The 25411-nt window shown below is 46.1% G+C and overlaps 1 protein-coding gene and 1 pseudogene across 1 annotated transcript; one reads left to right on the forward strand and one right to left on the reverse strand.

Annotated features, from left to right (window-relative positions):
• Nucleotides 1-1714: 1714 nt before the first annotated feature.
• LOC119444331 (uncharacterized) lies at nucleotides 1715-5888 on the reverse strand (annotated as a pseudogene).
• A 675-nt stretch (nucleotides 5889-6563) lies between these two features.
• Nucleotides 6564-19638, forward strand: LOC125944220 (uncharacterized). Its single transcript, XM_049664543.1, has 6 exons — nucleotides 6564-8534; nucleotides 9715-9789; nucleotides 10212-10277; nucleotides 12111-12206; nucleotides 18176-18316; nucleotides 19634-19638. The coding sequence occupies exons 1-6, from the start codon at nucleotides 8330-8332 to the stop codon at nucleotides 19636-19638; spliced, it is 588 nt and encodes a 195-aa protein (XP_049520500.1). The 5' UTR covers nucleotides 6564-8329.
• Nucleotides 19639-25411: the final 5773 nt, after the last annotated feature.

The following is a 25411-nucleotide window of genomic DNA, read 5'->3' on the forward strand; positions in this document are numbered from 1 at the left end:
GCGAGAGGGATGAGTCAGATGCCGAAACCGCAACGCTGTAGCCCGTTCCGAAAAACGCAAGACGACGGCGAGGCGAAAGCGTGGACAGCAGCAGAGCAGTGGGACAGTCAGTCACAGCAAGGGGCAGCCGACCAGCGAAAGCATGAGCCGAATCGAATCGAACGGATTTTTTTAAAGGCCCGCTCGAATGCCAAGGTGCAGATCCGGTGCAGGCGTTGTGTTTTGTCCGACTAATGTGCACGGTGTGCGTTAAATAGGTCTTGAACTGCCGGTGTAATCGACTTCAGAGACGTTAATATACCCGCATTTGCAGATACCCGGCAAATACCCGTAAGCTGGGTTTTAACGGCGCTTGCGCATGTGTGCTGTGTGTCTGCTGCACTGCTGCTTCGCACCTGTACCGCAGTGTATTAGTATATAAGTACATTCAAGGCACTGTAACTGCACGACTGCACCAAGTCGGCATCGACAGTAGAAAGGGTGCAGCAAAATCGCGAACCAGCCCTGCAGCTTTCTGTACATTTTGAAACGAACGGGTGTGTTTCACATAGAGTGTTCAGAAGGCGCCATTGCTGCACCGCTGAAACTAATGAAACTGTTAATGCAGGTGAATCGAACGTGTCAAAAGTGCGTTCGATTCACCTGTACCACCTGCCACTAGTAAACTCTACAGCCATAGAAAGCTTGGATTGCGGATCGGATTAATACAACATTAATATACAATTTATTTTTCGTTTTTGTCATTCAGTGATTCTGGTGCGACCCGCGCAACTTGAACGCGCTTCCCGGTACGCTTGTTTTATTGCGTATCATGTGCCGTAATTCATGAAATAATAATGTACTTTTGCACTGGTGATTTGAGAGGTGGCGCACAGTGATGCTTAAGGAATTTCGGGACTATAAAAGAGCGTCGGTTCCTCCAAATCCTCTCTCCTATCGCCCCGGAATTTGCGCCATCGCCATCGACCGACAGCCTTGCTTGCCACCTGTAACCGAAGAGACCGAAGTCAACGTGTGCGTGAGTATGCATCTTTTTTTTTATCATAGCGAGAGTTTGCTTGTCGGGATTGTATCTTATGTGCATTCTCAATCTACGGGTCAACGTCTTGTGCGAGTATTTGTGTAGTTTAATGGAGTGTGCCAAATATGCAGCCAGCGCACGTGTGGCTAGGCATAGCTATGGCTAGGCGATCGATCGCGTACTACGTGCGCTCGAGATGAGTTCAATCATGCGCACTCTGGAATGGCATGAATAGACCGCTCTTTTGATGCACAGAAAGACGCTGGGCGTAGATTTTATGCACGACTTGCGCGATATAGCTACACTATAGATGTTGAATGAGGTGTGTCGGGGATCTATGCGCGTGATACCCGGCCACATGCACTTCATCTCCTGCATCGTTTAGAGCAGCGGAATCTACACGCAACCGTGCCGGCCAGGAAATAAATTAGCCGTTTTCGCGAGAAATTCCGACGTTGCTGCTGCGGTGGTGCCTGCGATAGAGCGAACAGGCAGCATTCCAACAAGCAAAAGGATGACCGTTTATTTCACAGTGCACTTATATAGACACGGATCACCTGATCCATAACACAAGGAATGCGCGCACTGGGTGCGCACTGATATGCGACGTCACGCTATAACACTTCTTCCCCCTTAGATTAACTTCGAAAGTCACTGGGTTGGTATCTGTTCGGGGGATGTCGCACACGGGCACTACGACGAAGAATTGGCAGCTCGGCTGTAGGTGCAGGGTCTGGCTGGTTCGAAGAGCCGGGGGCAGCTGTTCCGGCGTGGGCAATTCAGGTAGCGGAAGCTGCTGATTTGCAGACTCTTTCGCGCCTGGAACCCCGAGAGGTGGCACGGCGACTGGCCCACTAGACATCGGAGCAGACGGATGAGCTGTGTCTTCCGAGGCTGTAGGAGCAGTTTGTACTGGCGGAAAGCTTGAGGAACCCGAGCTTGCGTAGCGGGCTCTGATGTGGTCCACATGCGTAAATCGCACAGCCTGCGACACTTTCACCAGATAGGTAACGGGACTAACAACTTGCGTCACGACACCATCGTCCCACGACACGCTTTCACCTCGCACAGTTTTGACCCACACAGCGTCCCCCACAGAAAAACATCGAGGAACCCCACGCGACACATCATGGGTTTCTTTCATGCGCTGTTGCTGCTCCCGCATGGAACGCGTAAAATCTGGTTTAAGCAAAGAGAGCTTCACCCGTGGCTGTCTTTTCAAAAACAATTCTGCCGGGGTCTGGCCAGTGGTACTGTGTGGAGTATTCCGATAACTCATAAGATAGCTGTCCAAACACTCCAGGAAGGAATGATTCTTGTGGCTAAGTCCGTCATGTAAGACCTGCTTCAACAGAGCTTGTTTGGTTGTCTGCACTAAACGCTCGGCCGCTCCGTTAGAAGCGGCATGATACGGCGGCGTCTTAACATGCCTTACACCATTCACACTCAAGAACGTTGAGAACTCTTCCGAAATGAATTGCGGTCCATTATCACTCACCAGTACCTCGGGTAGACCGTAAGCTGCAAACACACAACGTAACTTTTCAATGGTTTTGTTAGCAGTAGTGGATGACACAGGCCAGACCTCGATCCATTTCGAGAACACGTCGACGAGGACTAACAACGCCTGGGAGCCCTTTACAGCATAGTCCACGTGCACGCGTTGCCAGGGTCTTGTGGGATAATCCATGGCTGCAAGGGAACAGGTGAAGCCGCGTTCTGAACGGCCTGACACACCCGACACTGTCGAACGTAGCTCTCATCGAAAGGTCGAGACCCGGCCACCAAACAAAGCTCTTGCGAGCGCTTTCATGCGGCTAGCTCCCGGGTGGTCTTCATGCAATTGATGCAAAACCATTAGCCGAAGCTTATCAGGTATGATCACCCGTGATCCCCATGTTATGCATTCTTGCTCTACTGATAGCTCATCGCGACGTGAATAAAATGGTCCCAACTCTTCGGAGCACTGCGAAGGCCAGCCATTTAGAATGAAGTGTGTCACGCGAGATAAGGTGGGATCACGTCTGGTAGCTTTAGCCACGTCATCAGATTTTAGTGGCATGCTGTCAAAAAGCAAGAGACACTCGGGAGGCTCGTCGGCCGCTACAATAGGCCGTGGTAGCCTGGACAGAGCATCAGCCACTTCAACGTTCTTCCTTTTCGATATTTTAGTTTATACCTATATGCTGCCAACGTCATTGCCCATCTTTGCATTCGAGCTGCCGCAAGGGTAGGCACAGATTTGTCTTGGCCTAATATTCCGAGCAGTGGCTGATGGTCTGTGTAAAGAGTGAACTCTCTTCCATACAAGTAGCGGTGAAATTTTTTTAGCCCGAACATCAGTGCTAATGCTTCCCGCTCACCCTGAGCATAGTTCTCAGCTGATGTAAGTGTTCTAGACGCAAGCGCCACTGGCCTCTCTTGTCCCTCTGCAGTCTCATGAAAAAGAACAGCACCCAAACCATAGGGCGAAGCATCACATGACAGCGCAATTGGTTTCGCTACGTCGTAAAAGGTGAGCACAGTACTCTTCACAAGCAACTGCTTCGTAGCAGCAAAAGCTTCGCTACACTCCCGTGTCCACGACCACTTTTCGCCCTTGCGCAACAGACGATACAATGGTTCTGCCACGCAGGCAATGTTGCTTAAAAACTTTGCGTAAAAGTTTAACATGCCTAGATAAGCATTTAGCTCTGTTTGACAAGTGGGCTCTGGCGCTTCCGTGACCGCTTTTATCTTTTCATCCGTGGGATAGATACCATCAGCGCACACAGTGTGACCTAGATAAGTCACGGTGTCCTGAAAAAACGACACTTTTCTTCTTTCAGAGTCACGTTGTAATCATTAAGCCGCCGCAGAACTAGTTCCAACGTCTTTTGGCAGTCGGTGAAGTTTTTTCCGGACACAATGACGTCATCTATGTAGCAACCTACGTGCGGTATGCCCTTGAGCACCTCATCCATGAATGACTGAAAAATGGCTGGCGCGCTGGCTACCCCAAACGGTAGCCGCTGGAACTCGAAAAGTCCCATGTGCGTGTTAATGGTTAGCAGTGGTCGGGACTCGGTAGCGAGCGGAATCTGCTGATACGCGGCTGAAAGATCCAGCACACAAAACACCTTGCCACCCGCTATTGCAGAGTACAAGTCTTCCGGACGAGGCAATGGGTAGTGGTCGGTCTTTAGCGCGGGATTTATTGTTACTTTGTAGTACCCGCACAATCTGAGCGAGCCATCTTTTCTGAATCAGGACCACTGGCGTTGCCCAATCGCTTTGCATCACGCGGCGTATAACTCCGCTTTTTTGCAGCCTTTCCAGCTCCTTTTCTACGTTATCTCGTAGCGCATATGGAACGTTTCTGGCCTTGCCAAAGACTGGCGTACAGTTCTGTTTAAGAACTATCCTTGCTTGGTAGTTCTTTACTACTCCGGGTTGCTTAGAAAACACCCCTGGGAACTTTTGTTTCACTGCTTCCACCTTGCTAGCGTCGCTTACATTTACGGACAACACACTTTTGCAGTCAAGCCCTAGCATCTCGAGCCAATTTCGCCCCATCAGCAGTGGAAGCTGTTTGCCGTGATCTTTGACAATGATAACTGGCAGTCGTAAAGACTGCTTTCCTGTCGTAACGATAACGTTGCATTGCCCCTTCACCGGAATGGGTTCCCCAGTGTATGTTCTTAGGATGACTCGTGATGGCTCGCACTTGACATGAGGAAATGCGTTCAGCTTAACACTCTCAGGAATTAGGGTTACAGCAGCTCCCGTGTCAATCTGCATGCAGATGTCTTTCCCTTCTACGTTTACTTGCACTTCGTATCCAGAACGAACGGTGTTAATAACATGGTACACATCTAATTCAGAGTCACTATCAGAGCAGTCCACCACGTTCGCAGTTTTTAGTTCTCTGCACTTGCTGGGACACATCTTCTGTAAATGGCCGATTTGTGAACAGCGTGACACTGGACATTCTTATACCAGCAAACACTAGCGGCATGCGCCTTGCCACATCTTTCGCAGATTCGCTTGACGTCCTTGAATTTCCGAAGCTTCAATTTCTTTTCAGTTTCCTGAACTCTTATCGCCATGGCATGCAGCGTCGCTTCCTTGCCTTCTGCATGCAGTAACGCTGTTGGTCGCGCAGCCTGCTCCCGGTCCAAGGCTATCTTGCACGCCTTTTCAAAGGTTAAACTGTCTTCAGCAACAAGGCGAGTTGCGTTTTCTTCGCGTCTTATGCCTGCCACTACTCTGTCTCGCAGTGCGTCTTGCAGGAACAGACCGAAATCGCACTTCCTTGCTAAATGCTTTAAGGCCACTATGAAATCCTCGACGCTTTCTTGTTCCTCTTGTGCCCGCTTGTTAAATTTGCAGCGCTCGGCGATCACAGAACAGCTTGGGCTATAGTGCTTCGTCAACAGCACTGTCACCTCTTCGAAGCATTTGTCCCCAGGAACGGCGGGTACTACCAACATTTGAGCATCTCGTACGTTCGTGGTCCTATCACGCTCAGAAATACGGACAGCTTCTTTTCCTCTTTGATATCGTTTGCAGTGACGAAATGCTCAAAGCGTTCTAAATAGGATTCAAATTCTGCTCCTTCTCGTCGTACTCGTCTAGCTTCCCCAGTCGCGCCATTTCCAGTGCAGTGACGGTATACTTATCGGTTCGCTCTCCCGATGACTGCGTTGACTCGTTGCTGTGGTACCGACGATTTCAACCGTTCCGGGCCAGGGCTGCCGCCGCCTTCCTTTCCGTGGCTGTCGACCGCCGACTGTCTACGATACTGCTTCAGCACTGAGCTAGTGGAAGCGGGCACATCCCATCCTCGTCGCCAGTGCGATAGAGCGAACAGGCAGCATTCCAACAAGCAAAAGGATGACCGTTTATTTCACAGTGCACTTATAGACACGGATCACCTTATCCATAACACAAGGAATGCGCGCACTGGGTGCGCAGTGATATGCGACGTCACGCTATAACAGTGCCAAACAAAGCCACGTGGATTCTATGCGAACAGTGAAGCACCTGAAAAATAATCAGAGACTTCTTTAGTGCTCGGCGTGGCCTAATGGATCCCTGTTCGTCCCGTACGAGTGGTGCGTGTTAGTGCCACAATATGAGATCAGCATGTAACTCTTCGCTTCAGCCACGTGTTGTTCACAACTTAGCGTAAACTTTCACCGCCTTCCGCTAGCTTTGCTCTCCATGGGAGGCGAGCTTAATTGCACCTCGTGCGAAAGGATACGTGCTCTAATAAAACCGCCGATTTCGCATGCTTGCACAGAAAGCTCCAGCCTTAGGCAGTGGATCGACCACATGCATCAAACGGCGCATGTAAATAGCTGAACGCTTGTGACACACGAAGGACCTTTAGCAAAACCTCTGAAACAGATTCAGTGCATGGGGGTGGGGGGGGGGGGACTGAATTGCAGCGTGCCTCGTACTCGACGCGGAGATTAGGTGCAGAATGGCTCCTTATAGCGCGGCTATTCTTTGCAAACACTGGCACGCTATATAAGCTGCTGATGGCTTGCCAGCTTCCTTAGGCAGAAATTATGAGATAATGGGCAGGCAGTGTCAACCCGCTTCTCGGCAAGTCATGAGGTGGTTTATGTCAGTAGTAATAGCTCTGCACCTAACTTTTGCACCAATTGCTTATTCGTGACAGTCGCGCTTCCACACAGACGATTTTTGTTTTTCGTGAGACCGACATTTCATTACATATACAAAATTCACGTGTGTTAAGTTGCATTAGAAGTATGGGCATACAATGGAAATTCATTTGCAGGACCAGCTGGCAGAGTGTAGCTAATACACCATGAGCACTATGCAAAACTGGCAAGTTGGCTTTCCTGCACAACAAAAAATTTCTTCCACCACCAAAAGCTCATTTGCAAAGCAGATTTTTGGATAGAGTGTGGATTGTTCAAATGTGGTGCTGGCTATTGTTCTGTAATTGGAGCCTTACTTGCTTCTGGATTTCATTATTTCATAAATCTTTTTCCCATAGTCTAATTCAGAAATTGGGTTCTCTCCCAAATCTAGCTTGGCTGCACTTGTCTGTCAGAATGACAGGGATTGTCTGTCGCGCTTTTATACCTCCTCCTACCTTCATGTTAACACTCAATAACAAACCATTAAAGATCTTGAATAAGTCAAAATTCAAAAGAGTAACCTATTTATGCAGACAGTGATGCATTCTGTCTTTTGCTTTCATAAAAGAAATGCAAAGATTGGTCAGTCAACAGGTTTATTTTGGTTAGAGGACAGTGTTGTAGTGTAGCTGCCTTCCAATTTTTTCAAATCGCCTATTGCAATGAGGATACGGTGTTACCCCATCTTCTAGCCAGAGTCAAGCTTTTTTCGCACATTTTTTAGTTGCCCATTAATTTGCTGCTGCTGTGATAATACTTGTCATCCACTACAACATATACAAACTGGATAGTATGTTAGGTCTGCTTTGAGGACTCACCCAGGGTAAGGGGTCTGCAGTAAAGGGGATCTCTAGGGGCTCATGGGTCAATATATGGAGATGCTGTTCACTATTTCTCCAACAAGGGATTACAAAGAGCCTCCTACAAATATTGCTCCCAGGATTTATACCTACATAGTATGTTTCCTCACAGAACATTATGAAGCCAACAGACAAATGGCTGTGGTTTTTAATTTAGATGAATAAATAAGTATAACGAGAAATTAATGTGGATGAAAAGGCAACTTGCTGCAGATGAGAGCCGAACCCACATCTGCATTACCAGCTGCCTACACCTAAGTTTCTGTTACTAAATGATGCCTGTTGTAAAAAAGCATGTGCTTCATCTGCCGCCATGACCTCAAGTGGTGCTGGTGCTGGCTAAAATTCTTCATTTCCAGATTTTGTACTCGCACAAATACCCAAAATAAGCGGATGGGAGGATAAGCGCCACAGCACAATTGTTAGAGCAGCGTATATGGAAGGTGTTGGGCTAGTTTCCAACAGGGGCAAATTGTTTTCTTGTCCACATTCATTTCCCTTTTCCATATTATTTGTAAAATGAAATTTAAAGAGACAATTTTCTCTAAGCTTTCACTCTTTTCTTCCTTTTTTATGCTTTATTGTCTGTTGGCTTTGTATGGTTGTAACAAAAAAGTGGGCCCTTTGGTTCCCCTTCTCATTATCTTAGAACATTGAAGTTTTGCTGGAAAGTGTTAGCCTGTCTGCTTTTGCAGCAGCATTCTCATCCTGGATTTTGACTAAACGGTGCATGATGAGTAAATGAAGTCGGTGCAACCTTTTGGCAACCTCCTCAGCTGCTTTATTTATGCAGGATGCCGAAGCCATACAGGGTCGTCAAATTTCCAATGGAGGACGACACCATTGCTGTGGTGCCATCCTCTTGGATGTCAGAGGACGAGCGTTATTGTTTCTGGCCCCTGCATACGAGGGGGTCAGAAGTAAAATCCTGGGTCCAGAAACAACGTCCCCCAAGTGAAAACTGGGGGACGTACCCAGCGGTAGTCCTGGCGAGGTGCAGTAAGTGACTACATTGTTAACATACTGTGCTTTTTTGCTTGTTTTAGTATTTTTTGGTATCATACTTTTTTATCTTTGGACATATGTGACTGTACTCTAGACTGAAATCATGTAATAGCAGACACACTTCTAAATTGTTGACATATTGAAATTAAACATTACTAAGTGTACATTTGTGTGTGTGTGCAGATTGACTAGCACAATGCCTGTTTACCTTCTAAATAACACAACATGGGAACATGTCTCTTCATACAGGGTGCTGAATATTTCGCTATGCCTGTTCGAAAAAAGATTTTGCACTCATCACTGCACTGTTCTTGCTCAAATTTTGCAGAACTATCACATTTTGGGGTCGCCTTCGTTGAGTATGACACTTAACACAGTTAACTGCCTGGTTCTTAAGAAAAAAAGAAAATTTGCCTTTACTTGTGGGGATGTGACCTGCTGCAACAACAGTGCTAGCATAAACTTGTGTCGCTGCCTGCTGGCAGCGACACAAGTTTATGCTAGCGCTGTTGTTACAGCAGGTCACATCCCCATAAGGGAAGGCAAATTTTTTGTGCACGATACACTCTGTATAACTTAAAAATGTTGCAATTATTGTTGACAAGTACCATTGTTGCACATGCAGAAAAGTAATCAAGCCTTCTCTGTTTATTATTATGCTCAATTTTCCCCCACCTAGCTTGCAATGCCTGCATCTGTAAAATTAGCAATGGCTTGAATATTAACAGCACTCTTGTCATTTTATGGCCGCTATCTTGCAGGTGTAAAACTACCTTAGAAGTTTGCATAGTTCTAACTCTAACATCTAACTTTAAAAACTGTGCACCAAGAGGCTTGCACCTTTTGGTCAGTTTGAATGTTGCCATCCCAAGTTATACCAAATGCAATCTGCATTTTTGCATTGAAAGGGGCTTGTAACAATGACAAACTAAATCTTTAGTGCCATTCTACAGTTCCTGAGTTATGTTAACTTGTACCACTGATAGTTTGACGTCATCAAAGCTGTGCCAACTTGTTCACAATGTCTGTGCAGTTTGCTGTGGGCATTCACAGCAGTCACAAATATCTTCATTACATTTGTCTGTTGCAGAATGTAGCCTGCACAGCTTAACAGGTTGCTTGTCGTCCTAGTGTCTATTATAATCTGTTTTTAATATTATTACTTTGTTCAAAGGCACTTATGAAAAGGCGCAGAAGAGGGCCAAGAAGGCGGAATGCCATTCTGCTGTCGACACCACGGAGCTGTCGGGTAATTGCTTGTGTTTATTGTTTTTTTTTATACTTGTGCTTATGTGAAAGGGGAAGGCGAACTTGGAGCAAGTGGCAAGTCGAAGTGCATGCAACAAAGGTTACCAGGATACTGCACAGCCACTTCCAGATTAATATAAACTTGTGTTGACATGTGCTTGCCTCCTGCATAGCTCTCTATCTGTCCCCCAAAAATGGTGGTGTATAGTTGAGTATTTTAGACCAAAGTGTTCTTTCTTTTACTGCCGAACTTCTTTTTTAAAGAAGCTGCATTCTTTTCTCTCTCTCTTTTTTTATCTCCATGCTACCTAAACAGCCCACTTTTTCATTCATGACTATACCTTTGCCTTGAAAATTTCTGAATTGTTGATTTAGTATATAGTGGCTCAAAAATAAATGTACACGCATAAATGTTCTATTTAGGCATTGAAGCTGGCCATGGTGAAGAGGGGCGTGCTGCTTCACCTCGACTGGAGCTACCTGCACCCCGTAAGCTTTCCATAAAATAACCATGCTGTGTGTTTAACTGACCAGCTCTGGTCTTTTTATTAGGGTTCTCGAAACTGATGTGGTCACCATTAGGGCCAAACACGTGTGCAATGACCAGCCAAGTTTGAATTCATTTTAGGATTGGTATAACAAAAGTTGGTCCCATAGAAATCTATAGGCTTCAGCAGGAACCTTTGAATGGAATCGAATATGCTGGAGTCAACTTAGGGAGTAGGCTGTAGTAGCAATTTTATTTTGCATGTGGCTGGAAAGCTTGTCAATGCGTTGCTGTACTGACCAATATGCACAAGTCAGCATTTGTTGTGGCCTATCAGAATGAATTTCTAAAAGGAGGTGGCACTGAAAAATAAACCGAGACCTTCTTGCTATTTATGCATTAAAGCAGCACTGAACCACCCTTTGATCTTGGCAAGCGAACACATTCTACATGTAGCGGAAACAGCTAACAAGCAGTTTGTAAAGATGGCTTTCCAGAGGGCTGCTCCTCATTTTTTTAAATGCTGGCTAGCTTCCAGTAGGCATTATGTGGTCAGTTCTTTTAACAAATTACTTGTGTTCATACCCTGTCAGATTTATTATAGAGAATTAGCAAGTGGGTAATTGCCAAAGCATTGCCACTCTGTTATCATTCTTGAAAGTTCTGTCTGATACCCATCTTGAAAAGTTACCATAAGTTTGCTTCGAAAAAATAAAGGTGAGGTGTGATAGGCCTCTCATTGCCACTGGCACTGTTCCGGCTTAAGAGAACAAATGAGTTGAGGGGTATTAAGGAAAGTAAATATTATGCTCCGAATGCCTTCGCCTATGAGGTGTTTTCAAACATTTAAAAAAATTGTATTCCTTGGAACAACGCTGCACTCAACAGCAGAATGTGTTTCTCAAATCTTGGAAAAGGGTTCTCCAGGGCCCCTTTAAAAGTAATTATCAAAGAGGCTATGTGCTTTCGAATGACTAGAACTCTTCCAGGAAGGCAAGTTCAAGTTTAAAATGTTCGCAAGAAGTTTAGGGATATTTTAAAAAGTTTCTATTATCTGAAAAGTGGCCCATCGTATGCTGAGCTGTGATCCTTAGACACAGGCAAGTTAGGAAAGTGAATTTAATAGTGTGTTTTAGAAGGAGCATCCCCAAAAACACAAACTCCTTTGTACGCCTTTTGGGTTCTATTGACTGATAGAATGGTGATAGACTACCCTAACTGAGTCCCCTGTTTTTATAACTCCCGGGTCTCCATCACTGTACAGAACTTGAAAGTTCTCAAGTAACTTTCCTTTAATATCTCACCATATTGGGTGTAATGCCATTTCTAGAGTAGTTAGTGTTCTCAATGTTCCATTTAGTGGAAAATTTGAACTTGATAAATTTATCGAGTTTTCAAGAACTGCACTGGGACACCACTGTATAGCCCCATTTGCTATCTGTGCATCGTGTTTCCTATCTGCACTCGGCCACTGTGATATTTATACAAAACTTTTAAGGAGGGAAATAGCACTTCTATTGCAGCGTGTATTATGCATGGTCATTGTGTGGGGAATTGCACTTCTATTGGTATATTTCAAACTGGTTGCATGCTTCATTTATTAGGCTAAAGTTGCAAGGGCCACTGCACTACTATTACATTATGCCAAAACTACGCATAATGTCTGTAATTGTACAAAATTTAAGTGCTATAGAAATGGAGGAAATGTGTGTCTGTATGGTTTCTTGCAACCAATCTTTGGCTGGGGTCTTGTTTATATAATGGTGGATGAGAAATGGGGGTTTGTTGCTCTGTTATCCTGGCACTAATTGTGGATTGCTGCTACTCTACCCTAGCTTCACCATGCCCTGCAAGGGCACCAGCAGGGGAAAGCGCCACCGGCACATCCCCTTTGGAGCCACCACAAAGGGAAGGTTCCGAGGAGATGATGTGTGAGTCTCTTTACATTTTTACATGGCCCATAAAAGTCTAGTAACTTCGAGGTTGCTTTCATTCTGCAGTTCATTCTTGACACCTAAACGTATGACATAAATGTTATCTGTATCATTCTGCAACAAAAAGCTCTAGGCTTTGAAATTGCTACGTTATTTGCAATGTCTCTCTGGCATCATTTAGTTTATGAAGAGAACGTGTTCAATTGCTATCATAAGTGGCACTGATATGGTGCAATGTTTCTACTGGCAGATTTTTTCCAATCCTGAAATGCTTAATCAAAAATGATGATGCAAACATATACAAGGTCTGTCTCAAAAGTTCTTGCCATATGTTTTAAAGAAATAATTTCGCTAACTTTCAGACATATTGTGGTCTCCTTCAAAGTACTCCTGATTAGACACAATACATTGGTTCCACCTCCTTCTATTGCTGGAAGCACCCTTGCACTTAAGCAGCAATGTTCTTTCCTTTTGAATTGTAGTCCCAGCCCCGAAACCCCTGAGCGCCAGTTTGCATACGGGGAACAGAATAAGTCGCATGGTGCCACATCTAGCAAGCAGGGAAAGTTTTCCAGCAGTTTGCACACTAGGCAGTGGACACAGCCACATGCAAATGTAGCTCATTTGCTATGCGCACAGCAGGACTGGATTGCAGACTCGCACTCGTGTGCTCTATCTAGTCTGGCCATGCTACATGGTGCGGACTGGCTGTCCTGCAGTGATAGTACAGAAATCCAAACTACATTTTGAAGCTTTATCAAAACCTCATTACGAAGCAATGTCTGCCAAGGTGTCTAGCCAGGAGGGGCTGGAAGCAGTGTTTGCAGAGCCTAAGCGCATGCATCCACTCTAGATGCGAATTGCCATTTCATGTGAGGTGTGGCCGGTGTAGTGTACATGTAGTGTGGGCAAAAGTTCTGTCTTTCGAGGCTAGTTTAGTGTTCAAAACTGACCGAAATTAGCGAGATCGGACTGCGACACTCATAAGCAGTGTGGCTTGACTTTCCTTTGTACGAATGTGGGTGCAGCTGAGCTAAGCAGATAATAGTCTGCTTCTTCTGGAAGGACAGATTTTCGTGTATTTCAGCCTGTTATTTAAACTGTGTCAATAAATATACACAGTAGCAGCCGGGAAGTTCACTGAACCAAGCACCATTTTTTTTATTCATGTCGGATCGGCCAATGGCAGCGCTGCCTGGGAATGTTCCGACTGACGTCAAGGGGCAGCCGCCAGCAGCCCCAAGGGGTTGAGGAGAAGGCCTCTGTTGAAAAAAGGGCTTGAGAAAAAAGTGACTCCACACTCCACTTGCAAGCTGCACGTGCTGCTCACAAGTGCAAAATTCGGCTGAGATACAGTAGTACAGTGTAGACCGCTTAAACGTAAGCCACCGGAGTCTCGAATATCTGCACTATAAGCGGTACCGCACTATAACCAAAACGATTTTCAAGCCCTGCACGTATGCAAACATGTAGACCAAGCATGTAGACACGCTTTGTACTATCACGCGCACATCGCGATTACGTTTTCGCCAGTGAGCTGGCGCAAACATAATCGCGATGTAGCCGGTGCTCTTCAAGTTCGACAGCTTTGCACCGAGTCAAATCGAAACAACTGTTTGCCGCAACCGCTGCGAAAAAAAAACGTGACCGCTATCGATGCGATTATGAACGGCGACTTTGTGGTGCTGCACGAAGGCACGCGCCCGACGCATGCACTGAGTCGTCCAGTCGCAGCAACAACTGGCCGTCGAAACCGCGCTCGCTATCTATGCGATCATCGATGGTGACTACACAGTTTTCGAGGCACGCGCCCGACGTGCGTACCGAGTAAAAACGAAACTACTGTTCGCCGCTACCGCTGCGGAGAAAACCGTGGCCGCTATCGACACGATCGTCGATGATGACTACGCAGTTACGAAAGCCCACGGCCAACACGGTGTTATGCGCAGCCGTAAAAGCAAGAATACAGGATTTAAAGACACAAATAGGTCCGAATTAACCGATGTTTGATTGCATTGAATAATGCACACGCCAGTCGAGAGCATGCTTCTTGTTGAGAAGCGTGCTCGCTGCGGCCCTTGTCGGCGAGATTTTCCCGCGGAAGCCGCATTATAACCGGTATTTCGTCTCATGCGGCTGCACTGTAAGCGGTATGCATATACATGGAGTGCTATGGGAAAATTAACATGAGTCTGAAAAGACCGTACTATATCCAGTCCTGCACTATAAACGGTTACGTTATAAGTGGTCTATACTGTATATGTTAACTGCAGAATGTGTTTTTCACCAAGCCCAAGGTGTGGTGAAGGAAAATCTTCACTTTGAATTTTGATTGATTCAATTACTTTTGGAAGAAGTTGACCATTGTCTAGCCACACTGCTTATTGATGTATCTGTCGCGTCTTGCTAATTTCGATTAATTGTGAACACTCTACTTTCAAAAGTACATGTACACTTGCTAGCTCATTCTCACTCCTGGCCGCTTCTGGTTAGATGGCTAGATTGATTTCGCTTCTTAATGAACTATAGACAGTGCTTATAAATGCGCAATTTGGATGTGGCTACTACAGTAGAACCCCGCTGTTACGTTCCCGGGTGCTGCGTTTTCCCGGCTGTTACGTCGTTTTTGGCCGGTCCCGGCACAGCTCCCATAGAACCCAATGCATTGGTAACCCCGCTGTTACGTCGCAACGTCTCGTGAAAAACGTAACAGCGGGGTTCTACTGTATATCTGTTGGTCAGGTTGTTGCAGTTCAAAGCCTATCCGGATTACTTAGCACGGCCAGAATTGAGCACAGGCACGCGCTCCAGCCCTGTCGTGCAGGGTAGCAAAAGGAATACATTTGCGTGTAGCTGTGTCTGTTATGGAACATTGGTACCGCAGTCGCCGTGATGAGCCCACTCGCTGAGCTCATTGTAGCTCGCTGAGGTTCTCCAAGTGGTTTCCTGGCAACGTGACTCCAGGTGCGTAGCAAGCCTGCCCGAATGCCAATATCCGACTGGAACACATAATCTGCTTTCGAAGTTGAACACCTTTGAAGTGTGTCACCATTATGGTCGGAGCTCATTACAAGTAAACATAAAGGCGACGTTTCATTCAACTGTCAGAAATTGTACCATTGTCGTATAAATAAGTGAGAAAGTTGCATCTAGCAGACCAGCACAGCAAAGGGATGGGACACTGGGCCTCTTCGATTATCAGTCCCTGGCAGTCCCAGACTGCTTGGGACTGCTGTGCCGCATTCGATTTTGCTCGGACAGCTTCCGAAGCTCCGCCCACTAGTCAGAGTTGTCAGAACCGTGTAAATTTTTTCACGGACCGGAAGTTCCGGACTGTCCGCAAACTGTTGGAACTGTCAGCAGATGTTTGGTCGGGCAAGCGCAAGTAGCTAGCAGACGACGGATGTCTTAAAAAAGATCCGCGCGGTGTTAGATGACGTGTGCGTCTGTGTACTTTGCACGCTCCAGGCAGCAACTACTGTGCATTGAGTTATTGCTTCTGTTACATCAGTGCTTTGTGTGCCATTATGCAAGTTTTTCACGAGCCGTCTAATTGCTGTAGTTTTAGTTTTCGTGTTTTTTAAAAGAAGCGCAGCAATCAGGCGCACATGCTTGCTTTTCGTAATGTGTTTCGTGAAATCTGTCATGCTCATTGCTGTAAGCAAGTAAATTTTTCTTTTCAGGTAAATGAAATTAGCGTGTGAAGAATCTTGTATTGCATGTGGCTATTACACGCCGGTAGCTGGGGTGGGATACAATAGGAGCTTAGGGGATTGCTGTTAGCATATATGCTGATCCCTTCTGTTACCAAGTTCGAGCGTTTGATTTTTGACGTGTACACGTGCTCTCTCCTAGACACGCGTCGGGCCTTTAATTAGCAGATGGTCTCGCGAGCTTTGAGGATGTCGGCGGGTGCTTTCTGCATAAAGACTGACGTGGCACGATCACGATATTGCTTATGTCTGTGTGGGAATTCCGCTTAAGTTTCTCAGGCTCACTAGCTAGCGCGACATAAAGTTCTATGCGCTCGGGCTACGATTCCACTGTGCAAGCTTTATGGTTGTGTTGGCGACGTGCAGTCTCAGAGGCCACCATTTCTGAGGCTATGCTTATGAAAACGCTGGGTAGGGGGCTGTCTACGAGTAGCAAATAGCAGACGGCAGCCAGGAGAGACTTCCGGTTGCGGTGCTTGGGTCACGTGACTGTGACGTGCTCTTTTGTTGGGGCTAGTCAGACCGGAAGCCGTGGGCGGTATTCGAAGAGGCCCACTGAACTCCACCATAAGTTGAGAATAGCCTCGGAGCTTGGTGCATTGTAGGTGACAAAATCGGAAGTAGTCGGACTATGTGAACATCCAAAATAAAATTAAAGCTTCCCACCACGGTGATGTTTTATAGGACGAACGTTGTGGGTATGCCCGCCCCACTCTGCCGTAGCCTTCACAGTGCAAGTCATAGAAGGACCAGGAGCCTCGTGAACGGGATCAAGGCGCTCTTCGATTGCCAATAACTCTGCTTCTGTTGAATGCATTGTACTTTTTATGGGAAAGTATTTCTGAAATAGTCACTTTAACTTCAAATGCATTTCTTGACTATGATAAAATGTGGTTCAGAGCCCTTAAGCTGCCATTACTATATGCAACAAGCAAGGAATTTTAGCATAAATGAAGAAAACCTGACATTTGTAAACATGCAGCAGTTTGGCTCGGACAGAATCATGTGATGCATTCAGCCGCACACTTAGTCTTGTGTAGGCATTTTGCTAGTATGTTTACCTGTGTTTTAATTCATCAGCTGGCTCGGTACGCTGCATTGTTGCTTTACTATTTCTTGATATATCATCTACATCTTATTCCTTCAAGCCTTCAGTTTATAAGAATGGAATTTTTGAATGTAGGTCAAGCGCATAGAACTGGTTGTTTCTAAACACTTCGATAATGTAACTTGTTGTCAGGCTATTTTCCACATAAATTGTGGAAAACAGCAACTACTTTACTATGAGCATGAAAAGTATAAACTAAGCAATTTCATTACTAGTCCTACTTATTTTCATGACATCTTTAAAGCAGATTTACGCAAATCAGGGTTCGCACACTTTCTTGAAATTGAAACATGTCTTCAAGACCCTTGAAAACATTTGGAATTTCTTGAGTGGGTACAATCTAAAATCGATTTTGTGATCCGCTTTATATGGCGGATCAGTGTGGACCCGGCAAACTTTCCACATTAAGAACAATGGTATAAAAAGCTTAAGCCACGGCGAGTGCCCAGGCAGATCCATTTCGCACGACTGCTGGCTTGGCTTCCAGTGGCCCGCTGTATGGCCTCCAAGATTGGGAGCGCGCACTATCCTCGTTGCAAAGGCCATGTCTGCACTTCCTTGGCTGATAAAACGCTCCAGGGGACTGCACTTTTTCCGTTTTCTTTCTCTTTCTTTTATTTTTTTCTCGGTCAGCACTATTGTAATAACCACTTATTGCAGGTCATAGAGGTTCTCGCCATATTAATATATGTGGCGAGTTCCTCTTTCTTTATCACCGCGTGGCAGCGCGCAGTTCAAATTAATGGAGAAGCTGATGCGCATGTGCAGTATTGAGTTGGTTTACCCATAACGCCTACACTGCGTGGCCGGACCGTGACAGTCAGTTCAATTATCCAAAGGTTCGAATAAATGAGGTACGAATTAACAAGCATTTACTGTATAACTTTTTGTGTTTATAGTGCAATGAGGCTATTTAAAGTGTTTTGGAAGTGTTATAATAGGAAAATGATACACGGGATGCTGCTCTGCACACTGAAAAAAAGCTTTGACGCGGCCTTGAAAGCATTTGAATACCTATGAATTTCTGCCACCGAGACCTGTACAAATCCTGATATTTTACATTCACCAGAGTGCTCTGAAACAACCAATCAAATGTGCCCTAAATGTACCGCTTCTGCTATGAAGTAAATATTTTTGTGTTTCAGCGGTGCTGCTGCGGGTGCTGCGGGTGCAGCTGGAGGTGCGGCAGCAGAACAGGGACGTCTTGCATGAGCTCCAGCAGCTGTGGCATGAGGTACGGGTCGTGTCCGAGAGGCTGGATGAAATTGAGCCTCTCGACAGGACCCGTGCAGTGTCTCAGCCTGCCCTGTCGACGGTGCCTCCAGTTCTTCCTCGACTACCTGCCGACAATATTGAAGAATTGGAGGCAGCAGAGGCAGCCGTGCAGGATGAGGCTGTGGCTGCCACCTTGGTTTGTACTGCCCTTTTATTCTTAATTATAAGGCTATTTAACATGTGGAAGTTCTGTGCATGTTTCATGAAACATGCTGTGGGTTTTATGTGAAGGAACTTTGCATCGCACACACAAAAGAGTTCATGCAAATAATTTGTTCCCTGCTGTATAGGTTCTAATGATATATTTCGACTGGACCTTAGTTTCTTTAACATGCATCTTAATCTAAGCATACACTAGTGTTCTTGCAATGAGGCCTCATCGAAATGTGACCATGAATGCCAGAATCAAATCTGTGACCTCGAGCTCAGCACCGCAACGCCATAGCCACTGAGCTAGCATAGTGACTTGCTGAATCGTCGATTTCCAACAGCTCTCCGTAGAGATACATTCATGAAGCAGGAGTAAGTCGTTAAGGTAATAAAAATCCATTGCTGATACAAAGTGCAAACTGGCAGCTCTATGTAGAAGGACACAATGCAGAGCACTTGTGCGTAAATTCTTTTTGTTGGACAAGTTGTAGATACATCGTGAATGATAAATAGCAGTGCAAACAAGTGGGACACAGTACAGGAAAGGGGTGCAATGATCTTCTGTATATACTGTATTTACCTCACTTTAATCTAGTTTTATTTACCATGAATAAGAGGCCTATCATGTGGCTTTCTATTAGTGTACGAGGTTCATGGTATTGTTATTGAAATGCAGTCCACATTTTTCTGTTATTTTTTTAACTTACAATATGCTGATAAGCCTTCATTTGTAGTGAGCAGGAAAGTGGCGCACAGCCTTTGTTTTTGATGAGTTGGCTTGGTAAGTCTATCGACAGAATGATAACGGGCGCCAGGCAGCCATGATGTAGGCGTGTACTTAGGGGAAAAACGCTGTACAAATGTAAGAAGGTCTGTATGACAATGCAAACTTATTTTACCAACTTGATATTTTCAAAAGTGGTTGAAAAGTCCAAAATGTGAGCAGGTAACTGCAGTTCCCCTCATCCTGTAAAAGCAGAATGATGGGCTGCTTTCACAGTTTGCGAAGCTGCAGGTGTAAACACTGCTGAGGGCTAGCTTTTGGTTACCACAAAACTAGGTCTTTAAAAACTGGTTGTCAGTCCCTTTAACACAAAATGTGAAGGTCTGAAAATATCGTGTCGGTATGCCTTTAAGCTGTTTTGTGCCACACGTGTGTAGATCCGACTTTTCTGCAGTCTAATGTCACATCTCTTAATTATGCATTGGCAATTTGCATACAAGTAGAATTGGTGCACTTACATTAATTTTAATGATGGTGAAAGCTTGGAGAGGTAGTTACTATGAAACACAGTTACAGTGCTAAGGGTTACGAAACACAAACATGAAATGCACAGAACAGACAAGATCTGATGCACTTCGTGTTTGTGTTTCTTCCACAACACCGTTCCAGGTGTTGTGGAGCACATTTACAATTAAAGAGCATTGCTTCACAAACCTCTTGCAGCAAAAAAGTCTTGCTTTGCACTTGGCTAAAAATTCACTTCTCTTGGCAATAAATTATATTCTAGTAGTATTGGGTAGATTTTTCAACTTGAAAACGTCACGTACCATGCTCATTACCACATTTTTGTCTTTTGCAGCGCAAGCACCTCCTGCAAATAGGAGGGAAGTCGCTGCGCGAGGTGGCATCGAATGCCATGAAGGCTGTAATGGCACACCCCGTCCAAGTGCTTTACAGCCTTCATGGCAGGAAGGGGAAGAGGGCTTTCGTAAATCTGAAGTTATGCCGGATAGTGACAGGTAAGGCCTCCTTAGTCATCCTTTTGCATTTGCAAGTATTGTGTATACAGCTGAACTCCTCTACAGCGAAATGGCTTGCCAAACTCCTGTCTTTCATACAAATTGTTAACTTCTACAACGAAGAAATTTAGGTGTCCCTGTTGGCTGATTTCATTTTTTACTATGAAAGCCACATACTCGGCCACCACTGCCCTTGAAGGCGTTGCGAAGGTGTGCTCTGCACTAGTGCCAATGGCAGTGTAGGTGAATTGCTTGACGAGCATGCCGATGAATTGCATCACACCAGGCAGCTTACACGTTTAGCATCAGCGGGTGAGATAGTTGATGAATATGTCTCGGTTGGTAAAGACATGGTGTGATCATCACTGATGATGTTAACGCTATGTTAGGGTGGAAAAACAGGAATGTCAACGAAGGCAACAGGGATGAAGATCCTGTAAATGGATCAAGAATTTTCATGGCGGAGAAGGCGATAGCAGTATTTGATTCCCCACAGCATTACTTTGCGCATTCTGCATTTCGTTGCTGAGCATGCTGTGAACCTCGATTCAATATGGTTGACTGCGGTTGCAAATTCTGTCAGATGAACTGTGCAAAGACTATGTTAAGGTTTTCTTTTGTTGAATGTGTTTGCCTGCTCTATTGTGCGTGCATGTTGAATGTACTAATTGTGGTCTTTGTATGTTTGTGTGCAGATGTCATCTGTGCAAAAGGGGGGGCCGACCTGACAGAAGCTCAGGGCTTCATTAAGAGGTGGTTGCCAGGGTCTGTGGACAGGGGCGGTGGCAGCAAGAGGCGTTTTGCAGAAACGTTAGCAGCAGAGCAGCCCGATGATCCCTCCCTTCGGGGCAGGGATCATTGCCTGCCCACTGCTGCCCTCTCCCTGCCCCACCCTTGGCCTCAGGGCCCTGGCCAGTCCACCGTTGGCCCCTCCTGTCCGGCTGCCCATGCTCCTTCCCCTGCTGCAGCCCCTGCTCCTGCCGCTCCTCCTGCCCCTGCTCCTGCCCCTCCTCCTGCCCCTGCTCCTGCCCCTCCTCCTGCCCTTGCTCCTGCTGCTCCCCCTGCCCCTCTATGCATCGATTGAGGCATTGCCTAAAATAGGCCAAATAAATTATATTTTCGTTTATGCTTTGTGTGTTTCCTTCCTGCACTTTTTTACATCACGTTTTCTTAGCTACTAATTTTATAGGCAGTAAGCCAGCATACAAGCAACAAAATGGCTGAGTACAGGCTATGCTTGCAACACACTGGATAGAAAATGGCTGAGCACTGGATATGCTGGAAACGCGTTGGATAGAAAATGGCTGAGCACTGGAAATGCGTTGGATAGAAAATGGCTGAGCACTGGGATATGCTGGAAACGCGTTGGATAGAAAATGGCTGAGCACTGGATATGCTGGAAACGCGTTGGATAGAAAATGGCTGAGCACTGGGTATGCTGGAAACGCGTTGGATACAGAATGGTTGAGCACTGGATTCTTGAAATACAAAATGGCTGAACACTGGCTCTATGCTCGAACTACATTGGATTCTACAATGGCAAACTGTTAGGCCAATCTTGGCTCGAACAGTGGGTGAACCTTGGATCGGGTTGCACTTTGCCATGATGCCAGGATTGGGCCAAAGTTCGTACCAATTTCTGCGAGCATTGGACCATGCTTGGCCCAGTGCTGTTGTGCTGCCTGGGCGTGGTTCCCTATGCAGTCTGGAAGAAGCCCTCACCGCTTTCTGTTAAAAGTGGAGTTGCAGTCTTACGCTATGCACGTTTTCCGTACCGCACCGACGTCGAGGTATACCAGTGAAGTTTCAACGAGGTACACAGCACGAGTTTGCACTTGCAGTAGCGCGCGTGCGAGCGCATTCTTTTTTTTTCGGGGGACGTTCCCCCGAGACGGGGCCGCACGGCCGCGCGCGCGACCCTTCCAAAACGTTTCGCGACTAATCCGCCAGGGCAGGGCGCATGCACCGTAGCGCCGTGAAAAAGGCGGATTATATGTTTCAGGAAAGTTTCGCCTCACTTATAGCTCAATATGTGCGCTGAATCTACGTATTTTTACTATAACGCATCCATGGAGAAATAGCACGGCATTATTTATAATATTAAATAATATCACTCCCACCGTATTGTTCCTGGGCTTGTAATGCCCCCGACAGGGCACTGGAAATGGATGGCTTCAGAAGGGCGCACTGGAAATGGACTGTGCGGTTTGTGCACCCAGACACATTGATTGCGTGCGCCACTAGGGCTTAGTATTGTCGCTAAGGCCTTAACACACAGTTAACGGCACTGTTGGTCATTGCTATCGACATATTATTGCGATAGCAATTATATGGACACTCCAAGTGGATTTCTGCCGTCGGGGTCACTGTCGCCGTTGTCGTCACCGTGGGGTTCCGTAGAAAGTCCCAGGGAGAGAAAATCGTCGCCGCGCACCGTATGCTGTATATATGTGCGAATGAAAGCGCACGAGGGACGGGCGCTTTCATGAAGTGCTAACGCATGGCAGAGAGCAAACGCGACCATCGCGCGAAAGGCCGTGGGGCGATTGGAGTGAAGGAGCGGGAGCCGACGTTGTGCTGCGGCACCAACGGCGCAAGGGCAACTGGCGACTCCGTCTCGCACGCGAAAGTAGGAAAGCGGGAAGGCAGCGCGGGAGGGAGGGGGTGCGGTTTCTACTCTGCCCGCAACTGTGTACTTGTACTTTGCGCGGCTGCGGGCCGTCACCCGCACCGTATCTTGAAAGCAATCTGCAGACGGCTCATAGCTTTCTATGCTCTCGGCTTTCGCCGCTCAGTTTCCGTTGAAGCGATAGACCGGACGAACGTTCCCTCGCTGCTGCTGCCGCTGCTGCTGGCGGTTTGACAGCGGTTATATGTGGTCGTCGAGTGGAATCTATTCATGTTTGCTTGAGCGCGCTTACACCATGTTTATTAATTCAGTTAGTAAGTGAATGTGTCCAATATTATAGTGCCGTACATCTACTATCCCTGCATCGTTTAGCTCTCTACTGATTTGCTGTCGCAATTGATGCTTCACCTTTCGGGCGCAACTGCGACTTTTTTTTTCTTACGGAACCTTTCTCTTTTTTCACCTCCTCGTTCCACATTGGGCGCGCTTCCTTGCCGAGTAAACGTGAAGTTGGGCCATTGTGAATGTGTGCCTCAGTACATGCCCGAATAGACAACTTGGGCGGCTTGGTATGTAATCAGGAATGCGACACAGGTGATTTGCTCACTCGTGGGCAGTGCCCTAGAATGAATATGCGCCCAAACATACAAGCGGTACACGAGATAAGAAGAGAACGAGGCGGCAACAGAAAGTTTAAGTCGGCTACAGTGACGTCCAGAAGGAATCGACAGGCTAAGCAGCCGAACGAGGCGAAAGATGGGAAGAAAACAGAACTGCACAAGGGCATGCAGATAGTGTGGAGTGTTGAGCTACGGAGCAGTGCTAAACATGTCGGCTACAGAGAAGTGATGAATAAGTGTGGAAAAAGAAGTGGCGTCAAGAAATGAGGACCCTCGCGAGCAGTCAGCGTGCAAGAGAAGGCGGCCCAAAATGAGTGTTGAGAGGAACAAGAAGGTCTTCGTGACGCAACGAACTGTGCTACAGAACAGGAGCACTTTCTGGTGCGTGAATGCGAAACGTAACTTTTGCGCAAATATAAAAGAAAAATCTACTAACGCGTTACGCCCACATTGACTTGGGATCGACTAAATGTTTTGTCTCAATTGAAAGGATGTATACATGTACCATGCCGCCAAAGAGCATGAGATACCGCTGTAATAAAGAAATTGGGAGAATAGCACAGAATCCAAGGCAGCGTACAGTGCAAGCGAATTGTAATTTTTTACAGTACTGCGTCACAATTCGGGTGTTTTATGTACGACTTTGCAAGTCAGACTGCAATGATTAATGTTTGCGGAAGACGAACTCATCTTGTGATTGCGCCACCGTCAAGAATATTTGTTTTGCTGGTATGAAAGGAGCTCCACGGAAGCAACCAGCGTTGGCTCAATAAGATAGCACATTCATCTTACAGGACGGAAATAACAAATGATAGAATCGGTGCTGTTTTATTGCAGCAAGACCCTACAGGCAAACAATGTGCTCTGTCTTTGGCCCCACAGCATCGCTGCTAGACGTCGTGGATAGCCATCATTTATCAAACTTCGAACTCCTTGCTGTCGGTGGTCGAGAAGTTGTGGCTTTACACGTACGGCCAGCCCTTCAGCATCTTTGCAGCCAAATGCGCACTACACATTCTCCAGCAAGTTGCTGTATATATGATTTGCATTTTTTCAGAATACAGAATTTGCTCGTACCATTGGGGCTTGTATTTCTGGACTCGCTGCAATTGATGATCCCTTGTAAAATTTGCCAAATGCAAGCGCGCAGAGTAAAGAGCTCTATGTAAGGGTCTGTGAGTTTCAATGAAGAAACCGGCCATTGATTGACACACTCGATGAAGCTATAGCAGTGTTACAGTTGCATTTTTACTCAAAATTTGGGTAATAGGTTTTACCATCTGGTTTGTTTTTGTGAGATGACGTCGGTGATATATCTAGGCACTATCTCCTTCACAAATTCTTTCACGCGGCTTTTCAGTAATTACCTCTACGGCCAGGTGATCGCCTGTCCCGCCGGGCTAACCATATTAAAGCCATGTGCCCTACCCGGTGCCGACAACCACCCACCTATGCTAATTTTTTTGTCACTTAAGCAAAGCGTTTGAATGGTCGGCCCGCCAACGCCATGCATAAATTCGACTTGCGTAATTTTAATGCTGTTCTCCAGTCACTGTTCCACTTAGCTCAGCCAAGCCCTCATGTAACACCCCTATGTCAGGAATTTCCAAGGTATAATAAATAAATAAATACATAAATAAATAAATAAATACAAAGGTAGTGTTCCGCACGCTGGTAACAGTTCTCCATTGGTAGACAGCTTCTTGAAGCTCTGCAAGCGTTCCCTTAACTTGGCGAAGTAATCATAGGCAATCTGGATAACGTGAAGGAAGTTTCCAGACAAATGCACATGGCAGTCACTAGCATAGCATGACCGACTGTTTAGGTCGACATCAATTTACACAGGGATGACAGAACTTACACAAGAACACCGCTTACTAACAAGTAGTAAAGTCGGGGATTTGGGATGAGATACTGGCTGTCCCAACAAAACGTCGTCAGGAATTTATAAATGAAACTGAAGG

The sequence above is a fragment of the Dermacentor silvarum genome, chromosome 3 (assembly GCF_013339745.2).
Source record: "Dermacentor silvarum isolate Dsil-2018 chromosome 3, BIME_Dsil_1.4, whole genome shotgun sequence".
NCBI lineage: Eukaryota > Metazoa > Arthropoda > Arachnida > Ixodida > Ixodidae > Dermacentor > Dermacentor silvarum.